The 13,421-nt window shown below is 35.5% G+C and overlaps 1 protein-coding gene across 3 annotated transcripts in view; it reads right to left on the bottom strand.

Moving 5' to 3' along the window:
- FNIP1 (folliculin interacting protein 1) overlaps positions 1 to 13,421 on the bottom strand; it is a 132,668-nt gene that overhangs the window by 64,532 nt on the left and 54,715 nt on the right. For 2 of the 3 annotated variants that reach the window (XM_060143528.1, XM_060143530.1), the window contains exon 3: positions 3,541 to 3,675. In XM_060143528.1, the coding sequence (XP_059999511.1) occupies positions 3,541 to 3,675 (135 nt within the window). The remainder of the gene's footprint in view (positions 1 to 3,540; positions 3,676 to 13,421) is intronic. The other variant, XM_060143529.1, reaches the window with a different exon arrangement.

The following is a 13,421-nucleotide window of genomic DNA, read 5'->3' on the forward strand; positions in this document are numbered from 1 at the left end:
CTACGTAATGTTTTTTTAAATGATTTTACATTGTATACACTGTTCTGCAGCTTGATTTTCTTCATTTCACAATGTCTTATAGATCTAAGCATATTGTTATACATAGATTCCTTTTAAGAGCTTGCACAGTATTCTCCTATATGAAAACACCAGTTTATCAAGCCTGTTCCCCTTACTGACAGGCATTTAACTTACTTCCTGTTTTTTGCTATTACAAATAACGCTCAAATAAACATTCTTAGCCACATCTTAGGCATATGCAATGCTTCTCCAGGACAGATAACAAGTAGAATTCACTGAACATGCTGAACAGATTTTACCGCTCCTATTGTGCAAAAAGAAGCATTTGCAAAAGGGGAAACTTGGACATATTTTGCATTTTTTTAAAAAGACTTATCTTAAGCATTAGAATGTCTTGTTTGCAAAGAATTCTGATTTAAAAAGTTATTCTTTTCCATTATTCTTTAATTGTCCTCATAGGAGTCAAAAAAATCTAAAAATTGACTCATCCATTTGGTTACTATTTATATACTGTGGCAAATACAACTAGTTAACCACCAAATATCTTATTCCTTATTTTTTGAAGTACAATTTGTTTCAAGGAAGCAATGTGCCCAAATGAAAAAAACTGCATTTCAGAGCCTCCCTTGCAGATAGGGGATTTCGAGTTGGTCTCTATATTCAAAGAGTTAAACCAGTGGTTGGAGTGGTAGCTTTCAGAACTATCCATTTACATGCATTCAACACAGTCCTGGTCAATGGAATATAAATGGAAATCATTGAAGATGAAGACACCATAAGAGGACGACAAGGCAACAAGTATGTACACAGTAACTGTGGCTAAGTAGAAAGATAAGGAAGCCTTGGTCTCTGAGGCCATCTTGAAGCCCATAAATTATCGTGCCTAGATGGCCTCTCTGCAGACTTGTCATGTGAAGAAACCAATCCCTAATTTGTTTAAGCCACTGTTTCATAGGATATCCCAATGCAATTCCTAACCAATACAATTAACATAATAAAACTGATGAGAAAGATGACCAAAAAACTATCTAAGATAGTAAATGAGGATTATGCACAAATTTCACTATGCCATTCTACCATGGGAAATCAAGAACTAGGAGTTTTTAAAAATACTTAAAAGATTCTTCTGAAGATAACAATAAAGTGATGAGGACCCCCATTTTACAAGTGAAAGCCAGGGAATACATCTACATACTATTTTTCTTTTTATCATGCGATTCTCGTTTGCTTGTTTACTACCTGCCTTGGGTTAAAAAAAAATCTATATATTTACATTTTGTCACCTTTCTTAAAAAGAACATCTTCAAATAGCAATCCATTTCATTATACATACTATGTTCACATTCGTTTTTTAATACATTCATTGACATATTGTTTTTTCTTTCTCAGTGCTATAGTCTTAATTTTAATAAAGGCACAAAGTTATTTTTTAAGAAAAAATCACTTCTGATATACCTAGGTTACTACAAGAAGCAACTCATTTATTCTTGGGATTTGGTTAAGACAAAGTTTTTATTTCCAGAAGTCTAGGTATTACGAACATTTTAGAAACAGTAGAATAATTTTTTAAATGATAAAGTAGTTTATTTTTCTTTTAAGATCAACAATACCAATCTTACTTGGCAAACTAAACTGCTTCTGGATAATGAGAGAAATGAGAACCTTCTCTTACAAGCTCATTTTTGTTACAATGCATCTAACTCCATTCTTATTTTGACTAAAAATAATATTTCTTATATTAAACAAGCTACACAAATTTAAATATCAAGTCATTTAAACATTTTAATATTATAATTAAAAAAGAATTCTCAGAAGGCAAAATACAGTAAAAATAAATTGGTGTATAAATTTTATGAAACCACATACTTTGCTATTAAAGTTTCTCTCTGCCTGCTCTAATACATACCAAATAGTTATCATGAATGTCACTGACATGTTATATATTTTAATGTGACATAATCTATAATGAAGAATATAATTAAGAAAATGCTATTATCTTTAATGCTTTTTTAAAAAGGCTCTTATTTAAAAGTTCAATTCTTTGTAAGTACTCATTGCTGAAAGCAATAATCTGTAATACCCCATAAATCAAAAATAATGTTCTAGTTACCTGAAATAACACTTTATCAAGTGTAGTGAACTATATGCTATAATAATTCAATGCCTTCTTGCTAAAAAAGCAGATTTCCAAGACCATAATGAACCTACTACTAGAATATCTAGACATATAACCTGGGAACCTGTACTTAAAAAAAACTAGGGATTTTTGATGCAAAATGAGAATTATAATCACTCACTGCTTCAGATTATAATCACTCACTGTAGAAATCACTCACTGCTTTCTACAGTCTGGATCCATTTGCTAATACTATTTAACTGCATAACATTAAGAAGAAAGGCAAGTTTGTACAGTTGATCAAATTAGAAAACTTGTACATTGGCATAAGTATAATGATCCTACATAGCACAGCACTATTAGGAACCTGTTAGGGTAACATGCTTAAGATGGAAGAGGAATAGAGGAGGGCAGGCAGACCTATGTAGATATTAGGACTACATACTATGTAGGTAGTCCTAACATCTGGACTTTTATAACTTCGAAGCTGTTCCACATATACTGTCATGTTGATATGGTATAAGGGTTAGTTTCTATCCAAAAACAATTACCTAAGTATAAATAATTTAAAGGTCCAGGATTCTATTTTGGTACTGCTAAATGTAAAATACCTGTGATTCATTCATGCAAGCTTGAATGACACAAATTCACATTAGATGACATTTGCTTATTTGAAACCAAGTACTGATCCTATGTAAAATATAACAACATAACATAAGTTTATAGAGAAGTTCCTACATAGTCAAATGATTGGTTAATTCCATATTTTAAAAGAACAGCCACATTAATTTTGAAAAATGAAAATGTACATTTCTGATAACATATACTTCAGCCATATTTTAATTTCATACTACAGCTGACTTGTATTATATTTATCTTCATATTTCAATAATTAAAAAGTATATAAAATAAGACATTATTCTGGTAGCCTAAAAAATATGAAATGGGAAATAAAAAGGAGAAAATGCCCCTGCTACCTGTGCCCAAAGCTCTCTATGCTTCCCCTATCCTAAGATTTATCGAAGTTCATAAACTTACCTACTTAATTATCTGTCTCCCCAGCTATACTGTAAGCTCCAGGAGGGTAAGCACTAGTCCCTGTTACATCCTCAGTCCCTAGGATGGTATATAACACGTTGTAGGCACTCAAAAATACTTGTGGGGCTTCCCTGGTGGCACAGTGGTTGAGAGTCCACCTGCCGATGCAGAGGACACAGGTTCGTGCCCCGGTCCAGGAAGATCCCACATGCCGCGGAGCGGCTGGGCCCGTGAGCCATGGCCGCTGAGCCTGCGCGTCCAGAGCCTGTGCTCCGCAACAGGCCACAACAGTGAGAGGCCCGCATACCGCAAAAAAAAAAAAAAAAAAAAACTTGTGAATGAATAAAAGACATCAGTGATCTTACCTGGTACTTAGGACACTGGTCTTTTACATCAGAAGATGAAGTCATGGAACTATCTAAAGAGGAAGAACTGTCTCCTCCAGGTTTCAGTTGGCAGCATTTCCCAAAGACTTTAACTTGAGCATCACTACAGAGCTTCTGAAAGGGAGACATTATTCCCATTCATATTTTAACAGATTTTCCACCATATATAAATTATAGCATAAAAACCTTTGGAAAAACCAAGGATGAAATAATTCAAAATAACATAACCTTAATATAATGACTATTTGCATTTTACTGTATTTTCTCCAGTACTGTTTTCTATTCTTTGTCTCATAGCTATAATAATATTTGTGGCATTTTTTAACTGTACTTTTCTCACCAAAATTATTAAATCACGGGAATTTTTCTATATTACAATGGTCTACACAATGTTCATTGTTGGGACTTAATTATATACTGCAGCAGTTTTCAAATTATTTGATCTCAAAAACCTATTCATGCTCTTAAAAATTATTTAGGATCCCAAAGGCATTTTGTTTATGTGTGATGTATGTATCAATATTTTCCCATATTAGAAATTAAAATTGAGGGATTTTAAAATATTTATAAATTTATTTAAATATAACAATATACCCATTACAAGCTAATGTAAGTAACATATTTTAATGGAAAAAAACTGGGGAGATGTAGGAATAGGAAGAGAAATGCAAATGAGACATATTTCAATGTACGTTCATATATATGTAAGTTTAATCTTTTGAAATGAGAACGCATCCATGTATTGGACAGTTACATTTTTAATAATAGCTGAGCTTAGGACCAGAAGGCTGTACTGTCTAGCATGGAAGAAGAATGTATTTCAATTTTTTGCTTTAGAAATAGAGACACAGACATAGAGAACAAATGTATGGATGTATGGATACCAAGGGGGAAAGGGGTGGGGTGGGAGGAATTGGGAGATTGGGATTGACACTACTGCATTATTGATAATATGCATAAAATAGACAGCTGATTAGAACATACTGTATAGCACAGGGAAGTCTACTTAGTTCACTGTGGTATCCTAAATGGCAGGAAAAGAAAAAGGGAGGGGATATATGTATATACATGGCTGATTCATTTTGCTGTGCAGTAGAAGCTAACACATTGTAAAGCAACTAGACGCCAATAAAAATTAATAAATAAAAAAATTTTTTTTGCTTTATTCCTCTTGTTCTCCTCTCCCTCCTGAACAGGTTCTAGAGCTTTCACTGCTCACAACTACCAAAATTGCAATCCACCAAGTTCTCTGATACTCCTAAAAACATTGCAATGCTTTACCACAGTTACCAGTATGTTCATTCTTCAAAACCCAGCTGGCCTGACTTATCTACTATTGCAAACCACCATTTATCAGTCAACAAAAGTAACTGAATACTATGTGTACCAAGCACTAGCGAAAAGAAGTGAATAAAACAGTTCTTTTCCTCGTGGAACTAACAATCTAACAGGAGAAGGAGATATTTAACAAATAGACAAATTAGTATAATTAAATACACTATTTCAAATATGTCTAATAAAAATAATAATGATAGCAACAGTTAACTCACATAGCACCTAGTATCTGGTCAGGTACTCTTCTGTTTTACATATATTTACTCTTTTATTCCTCACAACAACTCTATGAAGTAAGTGCTATTATTATCCCCATTTTACAGATAAGAGATTAAGGAGCAATGATGTTTATGTGAACTGTCCAAGAAAGACTTAACTTAGTCTAGGCAGATCAGAAATGATATTTAAACTGGAACTACAAAAAAGCATAGGAGTTAAGGTGAAAGAAGAAAAATGGGAGGGCTAGAAAGACATTCCAGGCTGAGGTAACTATATATGTCCAATCTCTGAAACAAGAAGCAAATTGCTAGAGGGAAGAAAGGGACAAACATATATCAATTCCAGGACTGAAGCATAACTTCTGCTCCTAGAAGGCCAATGTCTATGGTGCCATGTCCCCTCACTAGACCATCTTCCAACAAAGCTGTTGCTGCTTGGGTTCAAAAAAGCCATAAGTTAAGAATGGGAAAGAGACAAGACACTGTACAGAGAAAGGGGTAGTGTGTGTGTGTGTGTGTGTGTGTGTGTGTGTGTGTGTGTGTGTGTGTGTGTGTGTGTGTGTGTGTGTGTGTGTGTGTGTGTGTGTGTGTGTGTGTGTGTGTGTGTGTGTGTGTGTGTCTCTCTCACAGCTTTTACATACACTTCTATGCACAATGTCTTATAGATCTAAAATCTCTACAACAGGACAATCAAACTAAGTCAGAATTGAAATACACATAACATGCCTTTCCCAATGTTCAATGTGCATCTGCATTATACATTAACCAGATCCCCTCAAGGTAGGAGGATGTAATCAACTTTGAGAAAAACAGTCTCTTTCTTCTAATGCCAGCATTGTAATTTTTAAAATTAATATTCCTTTCCCATCCTCTACAGGGGATCACACTGACTAAAGGCTCATTCTGTATGTGCATACCTGACTATAAAAAATCTATGATGAACTTTATTTATAATTTTAACTTGTCAATATGATACATGATTCTTTCTCTCAAAAACATACACCTCTCTAACTCCTGACCAGTGGAACAATTCTCAGAGCTTCTGAAAATCTGTCTCCCACGTTACAATCCTCAATTTGGCTCAAATAAAATTATCTTTATTTCTTCTTAGCTTAATTGTTAATTGAATTTTCATCGACACAAAGAAATCTAGATCCCACTCTTTACCCTTTTCCCCACTCCACACATTGCCAATAAGTAAAATCATTTTTATTGGTTTACTATTATCCTTCCAGTATCTCTTTTCAAATATAAGCATATTCCCTTTCCTTTTCTCTTACAGAAAAAGTGATTCAGTTCTGCCGTTGCTTTATTTTCCACTAATATCATAGAGAATCTTTTCATCTATCTTTAGAAATCTTCCTCATTGTTTTTTTAAAAAAAAATACAGCTACACAGTATTCCAGTGTGTGAATATACTATAGCTTATTTAACCAGTCATCTGTTAATAACCCTGCCAGTGGAACTGCTGGGTCAAAACATAAATACATGTAATTTTGGTAGATACTGCCAGACTACCCCTCCAAGGATGTCATTTCACTCACTCACTTTAACAGCAAAGTACTGTCATGCAACATTTGGGTTTTTGCCAATCTAAAAGGAAAGAACTAAAATCACAAGATAGTTTTAATTTTAATTTCCTTATTATGAATGAGAAGAAGAATCTTATTAAATGTGTAATGGCCATCTGTATGTGAACTCCCTGGTCTTATCTTTCACCTAATTTTCTACTGAATGTTTCTCCTGTCTTGATTTCTAGGAATTTTTTATATAGAAAGATTACCAGCTGGTTTTATATCCTATAAAAATGTTTTCCCATACCATTTATCTTCTGATTTTCCTCATGGTAGTTTTTTCTTTTTTGTTTGCTTTTGCTTTGTTTTGCCCACCATCCAAGTTATTTCCGTTTCTTTTTTTATTTGGTTGTCAAATGTGTAAGTCTTTTAACTTTATGGCTTCTGCATTTTGAGCAATAGCTAAAAGGTGTTTTCCACTCCACGGATACATAGGAACTCATGTTATCTTTTTGTAATGTCACAGTTTTATTTTTTTTACATGTAAATGTTTGATATACTTGAGATATGAATCTAAGTTTATCTTTCTTATAATTGGCTAATTATCTAATACCATTTATTAATCTTTACCCTACTGATTTAAGATGATGCCTTTATCATATATTAAATTCTTGCATGTATTTAGATCTACTTCTGATCCTCTATTTCATTCCATTAGTCTATTGATCTATTTATGTTCCAATAATATATTCTTTTAATTATTGAGACTTTACAGTATATTTTTCAAATCTGGTAGAACTTACTCAACCTCACTACTCTTTCTTTTTCAGTTTTCCAACCTATTATTGCTAATTTCTTTCCATTTGAACTTTAGAATCTGCTATCTAATTCCAGATACCACCACCCACCAAAAATAATAATAATAATAACAACAACAATAAGGTTGCCATTTTTATGGAGATAGCATTATTTTACAAAGCAACTTAGAGAGAATGGACAACTTTATGACATTAAGTATTACCCAAATATGTATTTTGCCTTTTCATTTGCTCAAGTAAGCTTTTATGTACCTCAGGAGATTTTTAAAGTTCTAAACATATAGATTTTGTTAAGTTTATGAAAAGGCATTTTTTTAATTGCTATTTTATTTTTTTAAGGTGCTAAAAAATAAATTAATTTTATTGAGTTCCCAAATGCTTAAAGCACTTGTCCTTTTTTACTTAGAAGCCCCCATGCTCCTTCTTTTTTTTTTTAACATCTTTATTGGAGTATAATTGCTTTACAATGGTTTCTTAGTTTCTGCTTTATAATCAGCTATACATATACATATATCCCCATATCTCCTCCCTCTTGCGTCTCCCTCCCACCCTCCCTATCCCACAAAATTGCTATTTTAAATGGAGCCTTAGCTTCCTTCATACTTCCAATTGGAAGTTATTTGTATATACTGAGTTTACTGATTTCTGTATATTAACTTCTATATAGATTCAATTACCTAACCAAATCCTATGTTCCAAATCTGATATCACAATTACAATTCAACTACTAGCACCTGTACAATGCTTCTGAGTGTACAAAACTCTAACACATTAAAATTTGTATTCACCTTTCCAAAGTTATTTGAATCTGCTGATGTACAACTTTATTCTTGTATATAACCAATGAAGGCTGAAACATGTGAGTGACGATGTAAATTCACTGGGAACACATGCACTGGATTATTGTTAACACAGAAATAATGTCCAAGATAAAGATAGTATCATATGATCAAATCACACTTGATCCATTTGGCTATATCAGTGTTCAAAGAAACCACATCTCAATAATTTTTACATTTCAACTAGATGCTGAATAAGGTCTGAGGATCAAAAGTAAAAAAATAAAAATAAACTTTTACAAAAGAGAGAAGTTTCTTGGGCTTCCCTGGTGGCGCAGTGGTTGAGAGTCCGCCTGCCGATGCAGGGGACACAGGTTCCTGCCCCGGTCCGGGAAGATCCCACATGCCGTGGAGCGGCTGGGCCCATGAGCCATGGCCACTGAGCCTGCGCATCCGGAGCCTGTGCTCCGCAACGGGAGAGGCCACAGCAGTGAGAGGCCCACGTACCGTGAAAAAAAAAAAAAAAAAAAAGAAGTTTCTTGATTACAATCACTGAATGTTCAAGACTCATTTTTCACAGAATATAATAGAGTTGGAAAAATAAATGTTCTGAGAAAGCTATACACTGATTAATATAATTTTATTTCAGCATTGTAAGACAATATTCAGGAAACTGCTAATGCCTAAACTATCTCATCATTATGTATAGACCCAAAATATTGTGTAGTAAGTTTAAAATGATCATTTACATCACACAGTCCCTCTTTGCCTATATAGAACTGACATGATTTGATGTTCCAAAGGTATAAGTACAGTAAAGTAGATGAAAAAAATCACTTAATGATTCCAACAGCTCACAATTTGGGGAAAAAACGTGTTCTGTAGCGTTCAAAAGGAACATATAAAATCTTCATTAAAGTATTTACAGGATTTTGATAATAAACTTCCTAACTTTTCATTAAAGCTGATCAAAATATGTCCTGAGTATTTACCATGTGTGAGGCAGTGTGCCGTTTAGGAAACAAAGGTGAATAACAGACAAATTTTTTACTTTTTTTTGCAATTTAATAACAAATAAACATACAAATATAGCTCCGATATAGAAGTCTGTGAAAGACTATAAACAAAGGACTATGAGAATTCTTATGTAGCAGAAAAGAGGAATGAGGAATCAGAAAGGATTCATAAAGTTGTGATACAATAAACCTTGAAAGAAGATAAATCTTCATCTAGGGAGATAGCACGAAACATGAGGATATATAAAACAACTGAGACTGGAAATATTCAAGGCTGTTTGATTTCTAGTCACTGATGAGTCTAGAGGAAAGTTTGAAAAAGAAGAAGCAGGCTTACAGGAAAATTTCAGAAGACTGAGAAATGAGTGGATGGTATGAGCTTAGAGCTGGTAGACAGATTACTACTGAGAGACTAAGAGACACAGAGAAGAGACTAAGAGATACAAAGGAGAGATTGAGCTGAGACACTGAGGAGAGCCAGAGAGAGAGTGAGTCAGAGAGGCTAAGAGACACCAACAAACACTGAGAAGGAAGACTGAGAAGGATCAAAAAAGACAGAGACAGAAAAAGACAGAAGGGCATATAAATAAAGGAGAAAGTAAAAGGATAATTATTTTGTTGGTGTTGGGTAAAGAGACTTTGTGAAGATTTGCAGGCAAAGAAAAAAAGCTAACAGAGAGAAGAAGGAGATATCAGATGGAGAGAAGACTAATGAGACTAATGAAGCATCATTTCAGAAAAGGTGGGCAGAAAGGGTTCAAGAAACAGCATGACACGACACTCACAAGGCTGTTTAAGACAAAAGGGAAGAATGCTAAAGAAACACAATGAATAGCATCAAGAGAAATAGTAAAGAAGTTACATGCTGCAATTCAATGGAACATCATCAAGCACACAAAAAAACTTCAATAAATATTTGCTAAAGAAATCATCAAGAGAGTATTGATTGTCAACCTGTCAGTCTTAGACAAGTTCTGCTGAGCTATTAGCAGTCTAAACACAAAAAAAACATGCCTATCACATTTGCAGCTAGCCTTAGATTTCAACTGTCTGCTTGACCATCTACAATTCTATGACTCTTAGGCATCTCACCACTAAGCTATTCAAACCAAAACGCTGAATTCACCAAACGTTTCCTTCTCCCTCATCCCCCCACATCCAACCATTCCCTAAGTAACAAGGTGATTTTTTCACTTTTTTTTTTTTTTTTTTTTTTTTGCGGTATGTGGGCCTCTCACTGTTGTGGCCACTCCCGTTGCGGAGCACAGGCTCCGGAAGCTCAGGCTCAGCGGCCATGGCTCACGGGCCCAGCCGCTCCGCGGCATGTGGGATCTTCCCGGACCGGGGCACGAACCCGTGTCCCCTGCATCGGCAGGCGGACTCTCAACCACTGCGCCACCAGGGAAGCCCGATTTTTTCACTATTTTTAAAAAATTGACATATAAGTGACAACAGCATTATATTCATTTCAGATGTATGACATAATGATGCAGTATTTGTAATATATATTATGAAATGATCTCCATAATGTCTACTTAACATCCATCACTATGCATAGTTACAAAAAAATTTTTTCCTTGTTATGAGATCTTTTAAGATCTACTCTTTTGGGCTTCCCTGGTGGCGCAGTGGTTGAGAGTCCGCCTGCCGATGCAGGGGACACGGGTTCATGCCCTGGTCCAGGAAGATCCCACATGCCACGGAGCTGCTGGGCCCGTGAGCCATGGCCACTGAGCCTGTGCGTCCGGAGCCTATGCTCCGCAACAGGAGAGGCCACAACAGTGAGAGGCCCGCATAACGCAAAAAAATAAATAAATAAATAAATAAATAAAAGAAAAAAAGATCTACTCTTTTAGCAACTTTCAAATATACAATACAGTATTATTAATTATAGTGACCATATGTACATTACATTCCCATGACTTATTTATTTTATAACTGGAAACCTATACTTTTTACCCCTTTCACCCATTTTCCCCACTCCCTACACCTGCCTCTGGCAACCACCTATCTGTTCTCTGTATCTACGAGTTCAGTTTTTTTTAGATTCCACGTATAAGTGAGATCATACAGTATTTGTCTTTCTGTGTCTGACTCAGTTCACTTAGCATAATGCCCTCAAGGTCTATCCATGTTGTCAAAACCAGGAAGGTTCCCTTCTTTTTTATGGCTGAATTATATGTATTTTTTTCTTTATCCATTCATTCATCAATGGGCACTTAGGTTGCATCCATGTCTTGGCTATTATAAATAATGCTGCAGTGAACACTGGAGTGCATAGATCTTTTCAAGTTAGTGTTTTTATTTCTTCAGACTCAGTAATGGAGCTGCTGGATCATATGGCAATTCTATTTTCAATTTTTTGAGGATTCTCCATACTGTACTCCATTGTGGCTACATCAATTACATTCCCACAGATAGTGCCCAAGGGTTCTCTTTTCTCCACACCCTTACCAACATTCGTCATTTCTTGTCTTTTTGGTAATAGCCATCCTAACAACTGTAAGGTGATACACAGTTGCAGTTCTGATTTGCATTTCCCTGATGATTAGTGATGCTCAGCACCTCTTCATGTACCTGTTGGCCAACTGTATGTCTTCTTTGGAAACTGTCCATTCAGATCTTCTGCCCACTTTTCAATTAGATTGTTTGTTTTTTTGCTATTGAGTTGTATGAGTTCTTCATATATTTCAGATATTAACCCCTTACCCAATACATGATTTACAAATATTTTCTCAACTTGGTAGGTTGCCTTTTCATTTTGTTGATGGTTTCCCTTGCTGTGCAGAACTATTTTAGTTTGATGTAGTCTCACTTGTTAATTTTTTATTTTGTTGCCTTTGCTTCTGGTCTCACATCCAAGAAAATCATTGCAAAGACCAGTGTCAAGTAGTTTACTGCCTATGTTTTAGTCTAGGAGCTTTATGGTTTCAAGTCTTATGTTCAAGTCTTTAATCCATTTTGAGCTAGTTTTTGTGTATGGTGTTAAAAAGCGGTCTAGTTTCATTCTTTTGCATGTGGCTGTCCAGTTTTCCCAACACCATTTATTGAAGAGACTGTCCTATCCCATTGCATATTCCTTGGCTCCTTTGTTGTAAATTAACTGACCACGTATGTGTGAGTTTATTTCTGGACTCTCTACCCAAGTGATTTTTTGAAACATAAACCAGATCCCTTCAATGGCTTCCCACTACATTTAGAATATAATCTACACTTCTAACCCAGAGATCTATGAGGCCCTGAATATTCTGGCTCCTGTTCCATCTCTCTCCAATTTCATCTCTAGTTACTTCACATACTACTTTACTATCATTCCAGCCAAACTGGCCTTCTTTTAGATCCTGCAATTCACTAAGCTCCTAAGTCACCCTGTAGACTGCATTTGCTGGTCCTGCTTAAAGGAATACCCATCCCCTACACCATGCCTTCAATTTCCTGAGATCTCAGGTTGAATGTCACTACCTCAGTGAGACCTTCCTAATACCCCTACAACCAAACTGATAAAAAATGGGTTCCTGGGCTTCCCTGGTGGTGCAGTGGTTGAGAGTCCGCCTGCCGATGCAGGGGACACGGGTTCGTGCCCCGGTCCGGGAAGATCCCACATGTCGTGGAGCAGTTGGGCCCGTGAGCCATGGCCCCTGAGCCTGTGCGTCCAGAGCCTGTGCTCCGCAACGGGAGAGGCCACAACAGTGAGAGGCCCGCGTACCGCAAAACAAAACAAAACAAAACAAATTTAAAAAATGGGTTCCTTCCTGTGGAATCTCATAAGAATTCTGTGTGTTTCTTTCACAGTACCCAATCACAGTTTGGAATTATTTATTTATTTGTTTGTTTGTTCAATGTTCACCTCCCTAAGAATGTCTAATTGCAGGCACCAAGAGGGTAGAGACTGCTAAATCTCCAAGAGCCTAGTGCTCTGTAGATACTTAGTCATTTGTACAACCAAACAATACTTTAAGAAAAGTTTGCAATGTTTTTTTTCTTGTCAGATTGAAAAAAGTGTCCAGAGAATGGCTAAGAAGTCTAAACAAAGCACAATCTCCAGAAAATTAAGAAATGTGTTACTAATCAGAAGAACATCATAAAACCTGACAATCAAAATAACTCAAAAATTAGGCAAGTACTTATTATATGACACCTAAGTAGATGATGAGGATGCTATTATAAGACAACAGACCAT

This window comes from Lagenorhynchus albirostris, chromosome 3 (genome assembly GCF_949774975.1).
Source record: "Lagenorhynchus albirostris chromosome 3, mLagAlb1.1, whole genome shotgun sequence".
Taxonomy (NCBI): Eukaryota; Metazoa; Chordata; class Mammalia; order Artiodactyla; family Delphinidae; genus Lagenorhynchus; species Lagenorhynchus albirostris.